General features: G+C 43.1%; 1 protein-coding gene across 1 annotated transcript; it reads right to left on the bottom strand.

Moving 5' to 3' along the window:
* Nucleotides 1-210: 210 nt before the first annotated feature.
* Nucleotides 211-16,867, bottom strand: LOC138764226 (synapsin-2-like). The gene is made up of 2 exons (XM_069939861.1): nt 16,290-16,867; nt 211-557 (listed from the first exon to the last, which is right to left on the bottom strand). The coding sequence occupies exons 1-2, from the start codon at nt 16,583-16,585 to the stop codon at nt 509-511; spliced, it is 345 nt and encodes a 114-aa protein (XP_069795962.1). The 5' UTR covers nt 16,586-16,867; the 3' UTR covers nt 211-508.
* Between the last annotated feature and the right edge of the window lie 4,551 nt (nt 16,868-21,418).

Raw genomic sequence — 21,418 nt, forward strand, 5'->3', positions numbered from 1 at the left:
AGTAAATGTTATTGCAAGTTAAACCCAACTACACTCCATTGGTATCCAATATCCAATTTCAAATACTACTAATTTCTTAGATTAGGTTCTCTCCACACAATGTCCTCATCAGAGTTCCCATATTGAGGAGTCTGGACCATTTCACATTCCTTACAACTCTCATCTCCAATCAAGTTAAAGGTTATCATTTTGATCAGCATTTGTCTGACAAAGCATTCACTCAATATGACTCCAGGATTATGAGATTTATAGCATCTTTCACCTCTAATATATATTATGAGCCAACAACAAAAACATAGAAATTACAGACACAACTAGACAAAGTACACAAATGGACACTTGCTTAAAAGGTGAAGTATTTCCACTAGCGTTAATATGTGCCACCAGGTACTAGTTTTTCCCTGTTACCAAACTTGTGTTCTGTTCAAGTGTTGCCCACTGTTTTCCTCTCTTCATGTCCACTGTTCTGCACTTCTTCAGGTGGTTTTGATTGTTCAGAGAAGCAGCACTAAATTTCTGAATTTGTACTGGTTTGAAACCAGCAATAGAACTCGCTCCTGGAGAGAGAGGAAAGAAAGAGGGGAGAAAAAAAAATTGAAGAGTTCCTTTTAACATCCAGGCTGTTAAAGGCTAAGGAAACCAAGGATTCATTCACTACAAACTGCAAATTTTTTGTTTAAAGTTGATTTGATACAAACTAAATCTTTCACTTCTCTCCTTACCCGTATAATTATTGCTGAAATAAAACAATTCCTAAAATCATGCAGATTTTATGGCACAGAACATTGTTTGACTATGCACTAGTTCCCTCATATAACAATTATGTCCTTTCTCCAAAGCCTTGCAAATCTCTGTCAGGTCCCTATCTAATCCCTTTTAAAGGTATTGATCGATTCGGTCTCCACCCTTCTTGTAGCCTGTGAGCCATTTTCCTCGCATACCCTTCTCACTTCTGCTATCTATCCATTTGTGAACATTGCTAAATGGGAGCAGTTCCTCTGTCAGTGCTAGGTTAAGCAGTTTAACATGATAATCACTTCCTTTACCTTTTGGTTGCAGAACAAGGCAACCTTTAGGCAATTTCTGCTGGTGGCAAATCTGTCTGCATTCTGGCAAACTAAAGCGAATTTCGTGTAACATTGCACTGTTTTTATATAGTCAGTGGCTCTGGATGAGGAGAAAAGATTCCATTTGGGCCTCCAAGTGAGTGAAGGGTGTCAAGAGGGATGAGTCCGGGATGCCGGGATTCACTGCTGAGACCTCCGGATGTATCGTGGTTCTATCAGCGAAATGATGCCACTACTTGATGCCACCACTCACTTGGCTACCCCGCAGGGTCTAGGCAACAAGCTTCAGGAGTGCGATAACTAGTCACTGTAAATTACCCCAGGGATGTAGGCGAATGGTAGAATCTGGACAGAGTTCATGGGAAAGTGGAGAAAAAGAAGTAAAATTAATATTAAACTACGTTTGGTCAGTGCAGACTCCGGAAGCTGAAGGGCACATTTCAGTACTATGACTGAACAGACACCAAGCAGTCTTTGACATTTATTAGAAGAAATCCCAGCAGAATGCTGAACAATTAGAAATGGGTTCAGAGGGGAAATAAATCAACTATTGCATGAGTTATAATTAACAGTAAATGTGATCTAAATTTCCTGGCATGATTAAAAACTTCAGGATTTCATTATCTTGTTGTTTGCTGTTGCACCTCTGATGCCAATTACAAACAGGGATTTGCGGAGTGGCATGACATGGTCAGCCGATAGCCCAGCCCAACGCACTACAAATATTAGTTGGCGACTTTAACTAGGCCTGCCTCAAAAAACCCTGGCCAACTACCACCAGCATGTAACCTGCTGCACCAGAGGTCCCAGCACTCTCGGTCACTGCTACACCAAGGATAAGGAAGGCCTACCGTTCTTTCCGGAGACCACATTTTGGCAAGTTGGATCACCTGGCTGTACTCCTTCTACCTTCATACAGGCAGGACCTTGAAAAGAGAGGTTCCAGAGATCAGGACATCTGAAGAATTGCTATAGGACTTCCTCCAGTCAGCAGTCTGCTGTGCAGTGTTCAAGGATTCAGTTGAGGATCTGAGTGATTAAACCAGTGCTGTCACAGACTTTATCAAGACAGCTGCAGATGTGTGTGCCCCCATCAAATTGTTTAGGGACTTCCCCAACCAGTAGCCCTGGGTGAACAATCCGAAAACCTGGTGAGAACTAGATAACAGACATTCAAGTCTGGAGCTCCAGATCACTGTAGAAGGAGCAGGTATGACCTGCAAAAAGCTATCTCCTGGGTGAAGTGGAGATTCCAGATGAAAATGGAAACCACAGCGTGCGAACCAACCCTTTATTGTGAACTGCTCTACACTCATTAATCTGGCTCCGCCCTGTCCTGTGGCTCCTCCCACTTGACCCTGTATAAAGGCTCCAACACCTCCCAGAAAGCCTGGGTCACACTACAGGATGACCTTCAAGTTTATTGTAAATAAAAGTTTACAGCTCCGTAACTCTAGTCTTGAGTTATTGATAGCACATCAATTCTATTTACAGTATTTTTTTTCCCAACGATGGAACAACTCTTGAAGCCGGGTAAGATGGAGATCAACCCACAATCACCAGAAGCCTCAGACTACTTTGAACTCTGGCTATGCTGCTTTGCGGTCTTTCTACAGACTCCACTGGAGTCGTAGCCTCAGAGACAAACAAGCTGCACCTCCTCTTCTCCTGGGTCAGACATAGAATGTTCCCAATGATCAGGGATGCCTTAATGTACAGGGAGGAAATGAACATACACAAGGACCAGTACAGGGAGAAAGTCAATGAAATATATGTCAGGCACATGCTGATCACCCGCAGACAGAAACTGGGTGAATCGAGCCACGAGTTCCTCTGGGCCCTGCGGGGACTTGCATGAGTGTGCAACTTCCAGGCAGTGTTGAGTGTTCAAAACACGGAGGATATGATCCAGGGCGCCTATGTCGCAGGCGCCCATGTCGTAAACGTCAGGTCCAACTACATGTGCAAGAGGCTACCCAAGAAGAGCAAGTTAGACATACGAGGGGATATAAACCTCAAAAAAAAACTCGCTGGAGATGGTTCTCCGTAACATGGAAGCTTACTTGGTGAATGGAGCAATGTCCACATGGGGATCACTATCTGGGGATCACTATCTGGGGACTTGGGTCCACAGACCAGCAGCCTGCTCCCACGTTCGATGAGCAAACCCACCACAGCCACAGTCTCCCAGGAGCACCCAAAGTGCTACTCGATCGCAGTCGATCGCAGCCACCTTCCCGTCCCAGTGCCACAGTGTGCAGAGCATGGGAACTGCCATCAGCTTCAAGGGACAACCACGTCACAACACGGGGATCACCAGCATCCGGGGATAATGACGCCACCGGACCACGAACTGACACTAGTCTCTGTGGTGCTGGACCAGAAGAATCCACATCACCTTTCCCAGTCTATGATGGGCATCTCAGTCAATGATCAGGTGACACGATGCCTTTTTGATAGTAGGAGCATCACGAGTTTCACCCACCCTGAAACGGTGCAGTGTTACTCCCTTAAAGAAAAGCCAGTAAGCTGTAAAGTCGCCCTGGCCTCAAAGTCCCACTAGGCTGAGATCCACAGCTACGCCACTGACTGTGCGGGGCACGAACAAAGCTGATCAAATTTATGCTTAGGTAGTATGACAGCTCTTATCAACTCAAGACATAGAATGTGTGTGGTGTTCTTTTCTTAATTAAAATATAATAAAAGAACTTGAAAGATTACAAGAGAAGATACAGCAGCAAGATATTGTTATTAACATGAATTTTTTTCAATTATTTAAAACTTTTCAAATAGATTTTAAATGTCTCCCATGATCACAATCACGTATAAAGTGTTCAAATAAAATCCTCACTTTGACAAAATGAGATTTCTGTTCCCATTGCCCCTCCCGAAGCCTCAATGCCATCAAAGCCTGCCAGGATATTGAACGGGAGGGGCTCAATACTGCGTGGTCCAAAGACTCTTTTTGCTGAGTCCTTCTGGCAGCTCAGCTTGATTGGCCCCTGCTCCCTTCCTCCACCCCCGCCCCCGCCCCCCACCCCCACCCCCACCCCCAGCCCTAGTCTGGTCCAGGTAAGTTTCAGTAAGAAGGTGGGAAGCAGGTGGTGTCTGAACAGCAACTTGGCTCAGCCTATCAAGTGGTTGACCCACAAGCTGCATGGCTGTAAAAACATTGACAAGCCTGTACCAAGGACAATAGCTCCACACTGAGGATTATTGGAATTGGTTATTAAATATATCCTTGCCAGTAAAATCTGTCCTGTCAAGTCACCTTTATTTATCATTCATTCCATGCTCACATGTTAAAGATGAGATAGTTCTCCGGGGCCACAGAGCATATTTACATAAATAGAAGTTAAACACATTAAAATATTAAGACGTATACATTAACATTCCACAGTATCCTATCCCCAAATGTTCTGGGAGTTCAGGAGTCTGATGGCTTGAGGCAAAAAATACAAACTGTGACACAATCTGGACACAAGGGCCTGAGTGCTGCAGTAGCTCCTACCAGATGGCAGAAGGGAGAACAGTTTACCTGAGGCGTGTGTGGACCCGTTCACGATGTTTATTGCCTTTAGCCTGCAATAGCGTGCTGTAGGTGTCCTTCACGATAGGAAGGGAGCCTCCAATGATATTTTCTGCTGATTTCACTATCCTCTGCAGGGTCTTGCAGACTGAAGTGGTCCAGCTTCCAACCAGGCAGTAATGCAGTTGCACAGGATGCTCTCGATACATCCTCTGTAGAATGTAGCGAGGATGGAGGGTGGGAGATTAACTTTCCTCAGCCTGAACATTCCATACAATTTTCGACTGGCTACATTTGCGAAGCCTGGAGAACAAGGTTCCCAAATAGGTTTCTAACACAGGTTTAAAAAAGCATGGCAGGAACCAACCTAAAAATGCTATAATTAGAACACATAAGAACAAAACAAATTTCACGACATGATCAGCAAAACTGGATATCAAATTTTAAACTTTTTTTTTTTAAAAAGTTCCCTTTTTATTTGCTCTGGTCATTCTTTTTGCACAAATTTGAAATCAAATACAATTTATGAAAAATATCAATTGAATGTTGTGTATTGCCAATTAAGGCTACCTGCAATTTGGAGAAAACACCTTGTATTCAGTCTTGGCACTCTACAGCCATACGGCATCAACTTCTTGCTAATCCCCTCACTCATCTTTCTCTCATAATCCTTCTGTCTCCTTTTCTCTCACTCCTTCCCTTTCCTTTTATCAGAGCTTAGCCCTCCACCCTCTGCCCCATCAGCTCTTTTCCTCCTCCCCTCCCACTTGTATCCATCCATTTCCTCTTACCTGTGCATGTACCTTTCACCCTTCCTCCCTCCTAACCCTCCACCTTTTTACTCCGGCATCAACCTGTTTTTATTCCCCCCCCCTCACCGTTCTTATTTCTGACAAGGGCTCAGGCCTGGAACATTGGTTACCTTTTTACTTTCTATGGATGCTACATGACCTGCCAACTTTTAAACATTTAGTGCCACTGTTAATTGAATATGCTAGTATACTTGGAAGAAACATCTTGGCCAAACATATCTTAATGAAAGTTGATGATCTTTACCATAACTAGCTGTGCCACCTGTGCTCTAAAGCTAGGGGAGGGGATGAACTCGCAAGCCCCTCAGCTCAGAAATTCATTGACGTTCTTGGAGCAGATGACTGTAGCACTAGGCGCAGAGAGTACAAGGACTGAATCGCTAAAAGCTCAACACGTCAGTTACATAGTCAAGGACAGTGACTGCATCCTCAAATGACAACTCCTGACAACTGTTCCCCAAGCCCAAAACGTTGTTCAGTTCACCCTCCCCAACAATTATTCACAAACAAAAAGTTGTTTTTTTTTAAAAAGTAAAACCAAAAATCTGCAGTCGTAGTGGTTGAAGTAAAAACACAATGTTGGAAAAACTCAGCAGGTTAAACAGCGTACTCTACATTGCAAAGATAGATACATAATCAACAGTTCAGGCTTGAACTCTTCACCAAATTACAGGCAAAATGTAGGCGGGCACCTGCACACATTTTGTCCATACCTTGTTGAAGGGCTCATGCTATCTGACGTACACTGACTACTCAGGTTCTAGTACTATGCTTTAATTCCTGGAGAATGTTTGTGAATGATTAAAATCAGAATTTATGACCAACTTTAATCCAGTCTGCCACAGGTTGCACTACTGCAAAGCTCACATCCAGCTCTCCATGTAGGTACTCTGCCAATGATTCAATCATGCCAAGTACATTGTGCAATATTTACCAATGCAATTCCATCACCTACGAAGGACAAGAAAACTCATAATTACAGATTGCAACCTTTAAGGTGGCTGGTGGCAAACCCTATAGCTTCATCTGATACCCATAGAGGAGAAAGTAGTCAGCCTTCAAAGACCAAGGATATCCCTTGGATGGAGCAAAGCCAGTCAGTGGTAGGGCTCAAACCACAACATTTATTCCTCACAGCTGGTTCAAGTGTTCACATCTGGCTCTTACGACATCTCACGATCTCTTCCAGCATACAAGTGGTGGATGGTGCGAACACTTAACCTCCAATTCACCACAACAGACTTTTCTTTGAACCTTTCTCGTTTCATACAGCCAAGAATTTTTCTTTTACCATCTCTGGGTCAGTGTGAGGGAGTGAAGTCGACAAAATGCTGCTACTGATTTAATACGTGTGGATGAGATTGACACATCTTCTTTATATTGTCTCCAACGTTCCTATTTAAGGGATCCAAAACTAAATATTTCAGGTGAGGCATTTCCAAAACCCAGGCATTTGTAATTAACCTCTGTATTTTTAAAACTCTTGCTCCTTTATATGAATACCAAAATATTTTATGCCTTAACTGCCTGCTAACTTTGATCCATACACTAGAGCACCTAAACCTCTCTGTAGCTACCTACAATCTCTCCCTTTCCATTCAAATAATCTGCCTTTTGATTTCTCCTCCAAAGTGCATGACCTCACTTACCCACATTAGACTCCATTTGTCACTCACCTGATCTTTCAAAAATCCCAATGTAGAATCACAGTATGCCATCATAATACTCCCTTCTACCCATTTTAATTATCATCTCGAAATTTGGAAGGGTTGCATACTGCTCCTTCCTTCAGGTTATTAATGTAGATGGTGAACAGTGGCAGATGAGAAACTGATCCCTGTGGTACACCACCAGCGAACTCCTTCCAGTCTGCAAAGGAAGCATTTATTCCAACCCATTTTTAAATTCCCTTCTAACACACTTCTTCCAAAATGAAGGGGTTTTAATTTATGCACCAGCTTCTTACAGTGGCATCCTTAACAAATGGCTTTTAGAAATTTCAGTAAACGGCACCTACAATTTTTCTTATTTCATCCTCAAAGAATTTAGGTAAATTTGCCAAACACTATTCATCTTTCACAAAACTACATTGACTAGGTTTAATTATATTCTGTATTACTACATGATTAATCATTTCCTCACTGATTTATAGAGACTAGCATCTAACTTGTCAGTTATTCTCTGCCTTTTTGTTGGAACAAAGTTTCACATTGGTAGTTTTCTAATCTAGTACCCTCTTGAAATACAGCAAGATACAGAAAGTTTCAACCACCTGGTCCATACCTCTTTGGTTGCTTTGTTTAAAACCATTGTGTGTTAAATTAAAGATTGCTTGGAAGCCAGGAAATGTATTACTTTTAGTAGAAAGAAGGAAAAGTTTAAGATATTGGAAAATACAAAGTTTTGTTATTATCAAATTGAAATTTTTGGTCAAGATTTAGTATTAACAGTGGAGTCAGGAGTTATTATTATGAACTAGGGATGTAAAGAAATTTATTTCCGAAATGTTCAAATTATTACAAAAGACAGCAATCATAAATCAAGACAAATGGGAGATCGAATTAAATAAACATATAGATGAATGTAGATGGATTCAGATACGTAAAGTGAGTATCAAAAGTACAATAAATATAAGCTATCAGTTGGCTCAATAATATTTTATTCATCAATTATATTTAACACCACTAAAGTTACACAATATGAATTATATTTATTCAGATTTAGGATTTAGATGTGGACAAGAAGTTGGTACTTTTTTGCATTCGACTTTGCATGTTCCACAATTAAACCTTGTTGGCTTGAAATTTATTAAATAACTGGAGCAAGATTTCCCCACAGTATTTTTACTGGGAGACATTAGAGGGATTAAACCTAAATTAAAACTGAGTATGTATCAAGCAAACTTTGTTCAAATTGCCTTGCCGATAGCTAGAAAATGCATTGCTATAAACTTGTCAGAAACAGATTGAGAATGGAAAAATTCAGAGATGTATTCCACTTGATAAAATTACTTATAATTTAAGAAATATAAATTTTGTGAACTATGGAGCCCATATTTACAAACTGTTGGTATTAAAATTTCGATGAATCTCAAACATACCTTTTCTCTTATAGGTCTCTATAAAAATTTATATCCTTAAAAGTATTGGAAAGCTAAGTTCTCCTGTTATGGTTTCCCATCCCTCTTTTTTAAAGTTTGTAGGGGGTTGGGAGATTCATACGAGGTTTTTCTTTCTTTTATATTTCTTTATTTTCTTTTTTTTTTCTTTTTAAAAAAAATACCACATGTATCTGGATTAAGTTTGAAATATTGTGATATATTTGCTAAGTGGTTTTATTTTAAAGTATTTTTTAAAAAAAACATTGTGCACTGTCCATTGTCTGTCACTATCCCATCGAACTTCTCCAATACTTTGCCACTGTCAATTAGGATTTTTGTATGTTCTATCATGTTATTTCAAATTAGCTCATCTGATATCTTCAGGATATCAGCAACGTCTTCTGAAGTGAAGAGTGATGCAAAATCATTACATAGACTTTCAAAAACAGTAATAAACTTCAAAATCATTAATTAAACAGAAAATAGTGGCTGATCCTTTTGAATAGTGGTTATGGTGTTAAGAGCTCCGAGGACCCCAAAACACAGCAGTAATAGAGATTCAACAAGACAAATGGGTTACTTAAACAAAAATTGTTTTTAATTATCTTTAAAAATGAAAACAGGATCAAACTTTATCTTATCACTATTAACTTAACTAATCTAACTTAACCCCCTTCTATTTCTAAGTGCACATGTATGTACATTTAGAAAATTTCTTTGATTCACAGTCCAATCTCACTTCTCATTCCTCCAAGTTTACTGGTAGTAGGCAATTCTTACACTGTGCACAGAATTTAACATTTATGACGTTCACCAAGCTTTGATGCTAGAAAGGTAAATGGGTTACCGCTCAGGAAGTTTCTGTCAGTTTTCAGAGAGAGATTTGTTGTTCGCAGGACACCACAAATGATTCCTTGTAACCAGCCACTTCAGTGTCTTGTCAAAGAAACTTGCCCCATAAGGGTTTTCCAGATGATAATATCTTTCTTTCAGTTCACCACAGAGTTCCTTTTTGTTTCTCTTATTTCAAGTGCAACATTAGGTAACCAGTCCTCTCCTCTTGTATGAGCTACAAGAGCTTTGACCAGGCTGAACTAGCACTCACAACCCATCTTCCAAATGGTGTTTTTCCACAAGCTTGCCAGCTTATCCTGTTCCAGTCCCAGCTGCTGTTGGCTGTAAAACTGCAGATCTCCCTCTCCCACACACAGAAAAAGCTTGTTTTGCTCTCTTTGCTTGCAAAACCACATGGCCCTCTTAGAACAGCAAGTTCCACTCCAGACAGACTCTGGCTCAACAAGTTCTTACATCTTTTGTCCTTTTGTAAACAATCCATTAGTGACATCTCTTGGGCTTTTGGAAAGGCTCTTGGCGCCGGCTTGTCTAGCATGAGCAGAGCTCAAATATATTAAATAAGATCGGTTTTGAAGTGTTTGTATGTGACTGACACTTAAAAAAAAAGCTGCCCCAATTTATCTCCTAAAAACCTATCTATAAACAATAGAAACAACATAATCTGTCACAATAGCAGCTACTATCTGCTGAATGTGTATTCAGCTGTAGAAAGTTACTTGGAGTATTATCTCGAATGTTGGTGTAACACTATTCTCCTCATGATCTGCTTTTCCTCCAAACTTCCTGCCAGCAGCCCTCAAAATCCATTCACATATGTTCACACCAGAACGGTGTCCAACTTGACTCTCCTCGCAAATGTCTGATAGAGCACTGGAACTAATTTAGTAATCTCTTAGAAACACACAAGTGGGAAGTCAAATTCAAAACCCAAACAGGTTTATTTCTTTCATTCTGTTTTGGAACTTGGCAAAACTAGCACTTTTTAATGTTCAATCCACTTTGATGTATCAAAACAAAAATCAATTCTTAACTCAATTGAAGGTTTAAAAGTGCTTACTCTTTGGAATCAATTCCATTTTATATATATTTTATCTACTTTAGGTTGCTTTGAAAATGCTTTTGATTGCACCTGCTCTTCTGTGGGACACCAAAATGCAGAAGCCTCCTTTGGGGCCAGGGATTGTCCTCCTACACCCATATTTGTAAAGTAGCACACATTGATGTTGTGTATATCAGCTGTTTCCAAAAATAGTCACAAGCATATTTTGAAGAAGCCATGTTGGCAAAGTTGCCCTATGTTTGAGGCTTATCCAATCCTGCATCTTTTGCAAGTTTCCATATCTATTTGAAGACACCTGGCATATCAACAGCTTGAGGGCCAATTGCCACCTCCAAGGGCAAAATACAAACAGTACACAGTTGTGGGGAACTGCTGTATTCTTGATTATCTGGCTCCACCCAGTTCTGCGTCTATTCCTGTGGCCCCTCCCTTTTTGACCTTGTATAAAGCCTCTAACACCTTGACCCTTCCCCAAAAAGCCTGACAGGATGAGGTCCCTGTCTATGGTGAATAAAAAGCCTGTAGATCAGTGACTCAGTCTCAGCCTCTCGAGATATTTATTGCCCGTCAATGGAGCAAATATTAGCCCATAAAATACTTTCATTACATCATCACTGAACTTCTTCAAAGGAGGATACAAGAGATTGAAGATGCTGAAATCAGAAGCAAAAAGTGTGCTAAAATAGAAACACAGTGGATCAGGCAGCATCTTCAGTTAATGTTTTGGGTTAAGACCCTGCATCAGGACTGCATATAAAGGGCAGATGGCCAATATAAAGAGAGGGAGGGAAGAGGCGTGTGGTGACAAGCAATAGGTGGATCCTGGTGAAGAGGGATTGGTGGGTAGATGGGGCCAGGTAGGGTAGAGATAAATAGAGGCTGGGATGTGATAAGTGACAAAGGGCTGCATATAGAAATCTCTTTCTTTTTTCTTTGGCTTGGCTTCGCGGACGAAGATTTATGGAGGGGGTAAAAAGTCCACGTCAGCTGCAGGCTCGTTTGTGGCTGACCAGTCCGATGCGGGACAGGCAGACACGATTGCAGCGGTTGCAAGGGAAAATTGGTTGGTTGGGGTTGGGTGTTGGGTTTTTCCTCCTTTGCCTTTTGTCAGTGAGGTGGGCTCTGCGGTCTTCTTCAAAGGAGGCTGCTGCCCGCCAAACTGTGAGGCGCCAAGATGCACGGTTTGAGGCGTTATCAGCCCACTGGCGGTGGTCATATAGAAATCTAATAGTAAAGAAAAGCAAGGCATGGAACCAGATATTGGGGAATAATAGACAGAGGGAAACAGTAAGTGATGGGGATAGGTGAACCAGTGAGTTGAGTGTGTGTGAGATAGGCAGTTGGAACTAGGTGAGTCAGGGGCAAGAAAATGGTTACAGGGATTGGGGAAGAACTTGGAAAAATGGGTGCGCCAGCCAGAAACGTGAGCAGCAGGAGATATGGATTGAAGGTGCTTTTGCTGGGGCAAAGGTTGCAGACAAATTGAAAAGGTTGCAGGGTGTCTGTTAGTTGTGACTGATGAGAGCTGTCTTGGTGCAGAGGCCCAGAAGGAAAGTTGAGTGGAAGGATCCAGACATGGAGTTGTGGGGAAGACAGGAGCAGAGGGAGGTGACAGCTCACACAGTAACTTGGCAAAAACAAGGGAAGTTGGTGCAGAATAGGCATGATCTAGTCACACAGTAGGAAAATTGGAATTTAAAATAGTTCATAAATGGTAAAAGTTCCATTATTGTCACATAATATTACATTTAGAAGTAACATATATGAAATTCTTTAACTTTTGGCTTCTGAAAGGCAGACAGAGAGTCACCACTTTGTCCAGCATCCCGCCTTCCCCCCCCCCCAGAAAAACCTACAGCACCCAGTCTCCCCTCCCAAGTACTGTCCAGGCCTGAGCCTGCTTAGCTTCCCATATCAGACAATCTCAGGTGTATTCAAGCTATTAGGCGTCTATTAGGTCCATGAATTATACAAAAGGAAGACATAGCAGAGTGTTAGAAGCAGGAAAGTGAAGAGGATACCAAAAAAAAAGTCAGTCTCTCAAGGGACCATGTAGCTTCCCCTTTCTCCATCTTAGATTGGAACACCTGATAAAGTGGGAAAAATGCCCAAGATAGGTGGTGCCCACACAACACGATGCAAATCCAATAGAGGCATTTAAAAACATAAGCAGACTCACAATAACCTCCAACTAGTTTGGCATTGTACAGGCATATTCTGCAGAGATATATCGAGATCTCACTACATCAGAGAGGAATCTACCCATCAGCCATGCATTTGGCTTGGTGTGGTACTGAGGAGCCATATTAAAGCAAACTTCAGTGGGATTCAGGAGAAATGATCTTCCATGACTAGGATTATACCTGTTAGAAGGAAAGATGAGGTGGTTTTTGGAAGAATCCCATTCAAGCAGGATAGGCCAGCTGCAAGCCACTATGAATCAAGCTCCCCCAGAGTAGTGTTCCTGGAGTCCTCAATTATCAATAGAACATAACAGCACAACCTTCGGCCCTCAATGTTGTGCTGACCCAAATATCCCTTCCTTTAAAAGTACTAAACCCTCCCTACTCCATAACGCTAATTTTCTTTCATCCATGTGCCTGTTCAAGAGTCTCTGAAATGTCCCCAATGTTTCAGCCTCCACCACCATCATTCCAGGCACCCGTAACTTTCTGTGGGGGGGGGGGGAAAGCCTTACCCTCGTGTCTCCCCTAAACTTCCCTCCCTCAACTTTGTACACATGTTCTCTGATATTTGCTGATCCTGCCCTTGGAAACAGGTGCTGGCTGTCCACCTATGCATCTCAATCTTGTAAACATCTATCAAGTCTCCTCTCATCCTTCTATGCTCCAAAGAGAAAAGTCCTAGCTCTGCTAACCTTGCTTCATAAGATTGGTTCCCAATTCAGGCAACATCCTGGTAAATCTCCTCTGCACCCTCTCCATAGCTTCCACATCCTTCCTATAATGAGATGATCAGAACCGAACACAATATCGAAGTGTGGTCTTACCAAAGATTTGTAGAGTTGGTACATGACCGCTCTACTTCTGAACTCAATCTCCCTAATAATGAATCTCAGCATCCCATAAGGCTTCTTGGCTATACTATCAACCTGTGCAGTGACCTTGAGAGATGTATGGATTTGAACCCCAATGTTCCTCTGTTCATTCACACTCTTAAGTAACTGACTGTTAACCCTGTATTCATCCTTCTGGTTTGTCCTTCCAAATGCATCACCTCACACTTATCCAGATTAAAATCTATACCCATTTTTTTTGCCCAACTCTGCATCCTGTCTATATCCTTTTGTAACCTTTGACAACCTTCAGCTCCATCCACAGCTCTTCCAACCTTCATGTCATCCACAAACTTCATCAAGGTCATTTATTAAAAAAAAAATCTCAAAGAGCAGGGGTCCCAGAACAGAACCCTGCAGCACTCCACTAGTCATTGATCTCCAGGAAGAATACTTCCACTACTACTCTCTGCTTTCTTCCTGCAAGCCAAATTTTTAAAAAAATACACACAACCAAGGATCCACTGATCCCATGCCTCAATCACTTTTTACATTGCTGCCTGGTGTCAGAATCCTCAGCATGTGTACTACAATTGGTCTATGACAAGTCCCAGCACCTACTCGTCAAAGACAGCCAAGAATGGGCAAGAAATCCCAGATTTACCATGGTTGATCAATGCTAATGGACACTATTTGGAGCATGCTTAACAATCGGGGATGCAGACTTTATTCTTCTAGTGATTCTGTGACAATTATGAATGCAAATGATAAACAAAAGTAATGACCAAATTCAATTATTGTCCTATCTTACCAAGATAACACTGTAACACTCAAATTGTCAAACAAGACAATCCAGTGTGCCCTCTAGGAGAAGCAAGATACAACCGTGTTAACTTTAATGAGCTATTCAGTAAATCAGACAGAGTTGTGGAGACAAGTGATCAGAATTAACAGTGTAGCTACTATTGATTTACAATTAGCCTTTTATTTCATGTTAATTTCAGTCAGTTACATTAAAATGGATCAATTTTATACCTGGATATCATGTACAATGCATGGTAATCAGAATGACTGCAGAATGATTGAAGGAGTCAAGTATTTCAAAGTCATATGACATTTTGCAAATCCATGCTGCAGTGAGTAAAGATCTCGTATACATGGTGATCAGCAACCATTTGGGAGTCATTTTAGCATTCTTGCAGCCCACGAATGATCTTCATCATACACATGTAATCCAGTATTGCAATGATGAGGTATTACCATGATCCAATCAAATCAAATGCTTTATTATATCTTTAATACATACTTCCGGTTGAATAGCAACCTCTGGATGAATCCGATCTATCCCATTTCATTTGTTGCTGGAAACATCAGTCTGTCCAGACACAAGGAATACACAAAACAAATATATAGAATGACAGGGCGGTGTGCAGATTACCATCCCAAGAGCACAGGAAACAACATCTTATTGATTTTTAGACAAAATCCTGTGGCTTCCCTGAAAGTTTAATCGGACAACAATTCCAAAGCATAATGAATCATAATGTGAGTTCTAAATAAAATGGGCATGTTCTTTAATGTCTTAGGCTTCAGGAAAGCCATTTTAAAAGTTTTTTTTTGTTAAATTGATGTTGCAATACGACAATGAACACGATCTAGTTACGAGGAATCCCCGAAAAGCACTCATTTCCAGAAATAATTGCACTGATAAAACTTATCTCTATACCACCTTAACAGATGTTATAATTGTAGGATATTAGTTTCCTGAAGCAAAATACAGGTGTTTACTTGCACATTCTGGTTTTACAACGATTTCTGCCACAGAGATGGAATCAATTCACATTTAACAAATCACAAATAATGTCATTAACAGAGTGCCATTTAGCCACAACTCATTGCAGACCCAGCAATCTCATGGCAACACAATTTCAAACACTAAAGGCAGCATGGAGGACCCCACCCACCCCCCCTCCCCTGTCCAGAGAAACACGCAAAATAACACACAGGAGTGAAAACTGACCAACATAATGGCAGGGATTGTTTGGCCAAATGTTGCACGATCGCCTTTATTATAAACATTCTTTCATTTCAGGTAATAGAGTAAATGAGTAAATGTGAGATGCACATTCAATTTCGGAATTTGTAACCCCAAAATGCTCTTTTTTTTTCTGTAAATAGAGCAAATGTTTGTTGTAATCTCGAGTTAGAATCTCAGTAATGCTGTTTGAGGCCAGACACTGAATAAAAAATGCTTTAGGTTATATATTGATCGTTCTTTGCTAAGTACACACACACACACACACACACACACACACACACAAAAAGGAATTGCTTGATCTTGCAGTGAGAGCAAGTGTGCTAAAGAGGAGATAAAATTTCTCAACAGGAGCTGTCACACCTTAATGTGGGAATGACCTGGGAGCATGCCCCGGTGGGTTTAAAAATGCAAAAGGGGCTCAATAGAATGGAAGGGTTTTGGGGGGGAATTGCGACAACGGTCCGGAGATGTGGAAAGCATGAGGCTCGCTGTCCTGCAGTGCAGAGTGGACAGCTCAGAGAGTTATACCTGGGAACATCCCCACCCCTTTGAAGTGATCAGCGTCCAGGAGGAAGGCAGTCAATACACACCCTTAATTAAACCATTGGTGAGCAGGGAAATAAGATTATTTTTTAATAATAAAATTTTTTGCCTAGAAAGTGTCTGGGTGGAGAATAGTTAACCCTCAGGCCGCAATTTAAATGCACTCGTGGATTTCTTGTTCAGGGTCTGGGGATTGGGAAGCAATGTCCCTTTAAAATCAGTGGCTTAACCCCCCCCCTCTCATGGCCAGGATGGAGTGGACGACCTACCAGTCGGTCTGAATTTCATCAATGATGAGTAGGATCTTGGCTCTCTTGGCCGCACTCATGGACATCTGATCCGCTATCCCGGCCGCAGCGGCTGCCGTGGTTTGCTTGACCGCGTTGGAGATGGAGCTGAAGAAGCTGCTTCCAGCGGACTGGCTCAGCGGCCTCCTGTCGGGAGTCGGGGACACGGGAGGAGGGGGCTTCGGGGGCTCCGGACGCTGGAGCTCGGTCATGTAGCCATTCGGCAGATTAGCGACAAAGCTGCTGTCGGAGAGCCTTCGGCGCAGAAAGTTCATCATTTGGGCTGAAGGCGACGGCGGGAGCCCCGACACGGAATGCAGGTCAGGCAGGCGGCGGAGCGGGGACTTCCAGATGTGCGGGCACGGACGAGCTGCGGCACTTCCTACAGAGCGCACCGCCGGGGCATCAGAGCGGCGCGATGCTGGCGTCTCGGCGCTACACCAAGGCTGAAGTCCGTCCCCCCCCTCCTCCTCCTCCTCCTCCGCGCCTTGCTGCTTAACTCGCTCCTTCAAGCCTCCCCCACCCGACTCGACTCGAACCGAAGGCAGGCTATGGCAGTCCCCACCCCTCCAAGTGAGGAGCTCTTCACCCCACCGTTATAGGCGACAGGGAGCTGTCACATGGCAGCCTATGAATATGCCGAGATGGGAGGGGTCACTGCCCATGTTCACTTCCTGGATTCCATTCGGATTTTTCCAGCTGGAATGATTGAATTCTCTCTCTCTCCCCCACTCCCCCCCCCCCACCCTCCCACTCCCCCCCCACCCTCCCACTCCCCCCCCACCCTCCCACTCCCCCCCCACCCTCCCACTCCCCCCCCACCCTCCCACTCCCCCCCCACCCTCCCACTCCCCCCCCACCCTCCCACTCCCCCCCCACCCTCCCACTCCCCCCCCACCCTCCCACTCCCCCCCCACCCTCCCACTCCCCCCCCCACCCTCCCACTCCCCCCCCCACCCTCCCACTCCCCCCCCCCACCCTCCCACTCCCCCCCCACCCTCCCACTCCCCCCCCACCCTCCCACTCCCCCCCCCCACCCTCCCACTCCCCCCCCACCCTCCCACTCCCCCCCCACCCTCCCACTCCCCCCCCACCCTCCCACTCCCCCCCACTCCCCCCCACCCCCCCACTCCCCCCCACCCTCCCACTCCCCCCCACCCTCCCACTCCCCCCCCACCCTCCCACTCCCCCCCCCACCCTCCCACTCCCCCCCCCACCCTCCCACTCCCCCCCCCACCCTCCCACTCCCCCCCCCACCCTCCCACTCCCCCCCCACCCTCCCACTCCCCCCCCCACCCTCCCACTCCCCCCCCCACCCTCCCACTCCCCCCCCCACCCTCCCACTCCCCCCCCACCCTCCCACTCCCCCCCCCACCCTCCCACTCCCCCCCCCACCCTCCCACTCCCCCCCCCACCCTCCCACTCCCCCCCCCACCCTCCCACTCCCCCCCCCACCCTCCCACTCCCCCCCCCACCCTCCCACTCCCCCCCCCACCCTCCCACTCCCCCCCCCACCCTCCCACTCCCCCCCCCACCCTCCCACTCCCCCCCCCACCCTCCCACTCCCCCCCCCACCCTCCCACTCCCCCCCCCACCCTCCCACTCCATTCCGAATGACCATTGGCCAGGCAGCTGTTTTACAATGTGCTCTATTTATATCACTGTGTTAACTTGTCTACTCAGCAGCAATTTCTGAATAGGGACGATATTTGCGTTTGCTTCTAAGGTTATTTATTCATGGCAACAGTGAAAAATGCAAAGGACTGGTCTTTAATAGCTGTAATTGGCTGAATGACCGATACGACAGGGTTAAGGGGCACATTTCTGTCCTGCCCTTCAGAATTGTTCGTTCGGCCACATGACATAAGCAGGGCTGTGTCGCCTTGAGTCTTCTCTTCAACAAATATGTATTTTCTAATAGAATGTGACATTCACTTCTGCCTTCACTGTAAAACAAATTAAAACTCACGGAGTGGGGAGAGGAAGGGGAGGGTGGAGGAGGAGGGGAGAGGAGAGGGTGGGGGGGGTGAGAGGGGAGGTGGAGGTGGAATGAGAGAGGAGAAGGGGAGAAGTGGAGGTGGGAAGGAGAGGTGGAGAGGTGGAAGGAGGGGGGAAGGGGAGAAGTGGTGGGAAGGAGAGGTGGAAGGAGGGAGGGGGAGAGGTGGAGATGGGAAGGAAGAGGTGGAGATGGGAAGGAAGAGGTGGAGATGGGAAGGAAGAGGTGGAAAGTGGGGGAGGGAGGGGAGAAAGAGGGTGGCAAAATATGAAAAAAAGCAATACATTGTATTGATGTCTCATTTAATCTTAATTTTAAACTCGGCTCTTTTACATTGCAGTTTTTTTAAGCAGTGGTAAAATTAATATTTTCTTGCCACTTCTAACTGTTTGTGTTCCAACCTTTTGGTTCCTGCCAAATAATTTTCCTCGACCTTCCCTGCACTTTTTGAGAGAGGCCAAACACAACAATTCTGCATCATTTAGAAACAATGTATTGCTACAAACCCTCTCAGTTTGTAACAATGATTGTATGTGAGAAAACCTAACCCTTTACTGTGTGCAGAATTTGTCCTTGTAAAGGGTGAATTTTTTGAAGTCTCCATCATTAACCTAAAAATAGAGATATCAAAGGCTTGGCAGAAATGGAGCCCAAGATCAAAAAAAAAGTGTTCGTTCGCATTCATTAGTAAATTAATCATGTTTTGATAAATACCCAGTAATTTAAAAGCATTTTTACAAAATCAATTGGAGTTTTTTGCCAATAACTTTCACTAACAGGATATTAGCTGTATAGAAATGTTTGTGTCAGGCTTTCGATGTGATTATTACATTTCCAAGATATGACTGATGACATTTACCCTGAGTTATGATGTGTGTATGACAGTGAATAGAGTATTAAATTAGCCAATCTTGTTGAGTAAGTTAAATATTCTGACCACATGAACAGGGCTGGTGCTAGGAATTGCAGGGCCCAATTAGAAAATTGATAGTGGGGCCTCTACTCTACAAAAGTCGAAATTGATGTTTTATATTTCGTGTAGTATGCCAGTCTTAGCCAAAAAGCATTAAATGCTTGATATACTAAATATTGAAAGACAATATGAAAGTTTTAATTTTTTAATACAAGTTAAGACAATTACACACCTACCATTTATGCACAGGACTTTTAGAAACAGACTTTCGGGCTTTTTTTATTTGCAAAATATTTCAAAATAATTTCAGTCAATGGTTTTAGTAATGTCATTTTCTCTAGATAGCGTCGCCAAATTGTTTAGTCTCTCTTGTGAAATTGTTGACCGTAAGTATGTTTTAATCAGTTTTAGTTTTGAAAAACTTCTTTTGCCTGATGCGACTGTTATGGACATTGTTAAGTATATCCTCAAAGCAATAAAAACGTGAGGAAATGCTGTGAATCGATTGTTTACTACCAGGTATTCGAACAGAGCTTGAGGCTTAATGACACTGAAGAGAAGAAAAGTTTTCAGAGCTTCAAGTTCTTCGGCCAACAGATCACCATCCACGTCTTTAGTTGTTTCAGTAACTACCCCTCCATTAGTGCTCTGTTTTAGTATGGTGTCAGTTAAAGCTGCTTCAAGGTCTGCTGTGTGTTTCCTTATTTCCATCTTTTGTAAGCTCTGAAAGTCATTTAAAAATCCAAATAAATTTACATGGCTTTTAAGCTCCTTAAATCTAGACCCTAAAGATTGAATAGCTTTGTCTAGCACTAAGCTGAAGCACTGAACTCTGTATGCTTCTTTTGGATCATCTAAAGCTTGATCTTTTGCCTCACATGAAATTGTCTAAACTCCAATGGTAATTCAACAGCTTCAGCCAATTCATTTGCACCTATTAGGACATCATTAAAATGGCCCTCTCTATAAATTCTTAGCCATGATAATAGTTTTTCAAATGACTCCATGCCTTCATCAATGTCCTTTGTTTCACCTTGTAGTTCCTTGCTTACATAGTTAACTTTAAAAAGTACTCCATGCCAAAATATCAAAGAAACTAAACATTTGTAGTCTTTCAGCTGGTTTGCTAAAGATTGTAAGGTAAAACATCATGAGATGGGAATGTGTAGGGAGTTACCCTGTACAGGGCAGTAACAAGAAGGGGAGGTGTCCTTGTACTCCTGTTAGGTAAAACATCATGAGATGGGAATGTACAGGGCTGTAACAAGATGTAAATGCATCCTTGTACTTACAAGATAAGAGAGACATTGATGGATTGAGAGGCAGGAAGCTAGCAGGGAAAGGATAGCAACAGTTTTAGTCATTGGACAAGTAATGATATGATGATGTTCTAAGCACGTATCCAAGGGTATAAAAAATCACCATTTTGCTGATAACGGCAGAATGCATTCTCCGACTAACATGTTTAGTCGCAAGTGTTACAATCCGGTAATAAAGAACAAAGAACCCTGATTTCGACTCAGCCTGGTGTTTGTCTCACTCATTCATGAACAAAGCAGACCTAACAAGATTCAGCTTCTGTTTTTACCTTGGGCTCATGTTATCTCTGATATTTCCACAAGTGCATCATATACTTCTCCAACCTGGTAATGAATAGCTTTAACACTATCAACCTGACACTCCCACCTTGTGTTGCTCAAGGGTTTCACTGATAACCCAGGAACATGTTTGTTAAAAACTGCCCACCTCTTAGTTGATGCAGAGAACAATATGTAGATCCTTTGCAAGATCCCAAAAAATGTTATAGCATCTGGACAACACTTGGCTACATCTCCGAGTAAAAGGTTATAATTGTGACATGCACAGGGTACAAAGAAACCTCTTGAATTGTCCTTCAACAGTCATGCTTGTACTTCAGATGTGTGACCTTTCATGTTGCTACCGTTGTCATAACCTTGGCCTCTAATGTCCTTCACCACTAAATTTAATTCCTTCAGTGTGTTTAATAATGTTTTGTATAAATCTTCTCCTGTGCTACTTTTAACCTGCATAAACTTTATGAAATATTCATAAATACCTGAAGGAGCCAAGTTACTATCAGACACATACCTGATCGTTAGAGACATTTGTTCTTGGTGACTCATATCAGGTGTGCAGTCCAAAATCATGGCGTAGTACTTAACTGCTTTTACGCGTTTCAGT

Source organism: Narcine bancroftii, chromosome 5 (assembly GCF_036971445.1).
Source record: "Narcine bancroftii isolate sNarBan1 chromosome 5, sNarBan1.hap1, whole genome shotgun sequence".
NCBI classification, from domain to species: domain Eukaryota; kingdom Metazoa; phylum Chordata; class Chondrichthyes; order Torpediniformes; family Narcinidae; genus Narcine; species Narcine bancroftii.

What these genes read in the sequence shown, in the direction of transcription:
- LOC138764226 (XM_069939861.1), bottom strand. Translation starts at nt 16,585, where the DNA reads ATGATGAACTTTCTGCGCCGAAGGCTCTCCGACAGCAGCTTTGTCGCT. An exon ending in GATGAAATTCAGACCGACTG is followed by an intron (nt 558 to 16,289) that starts GTAGGTCGTCCA and finishes CTCTCTCTCCAG; the next exon opens with GAGCGAGTTCTATTGCTGGT.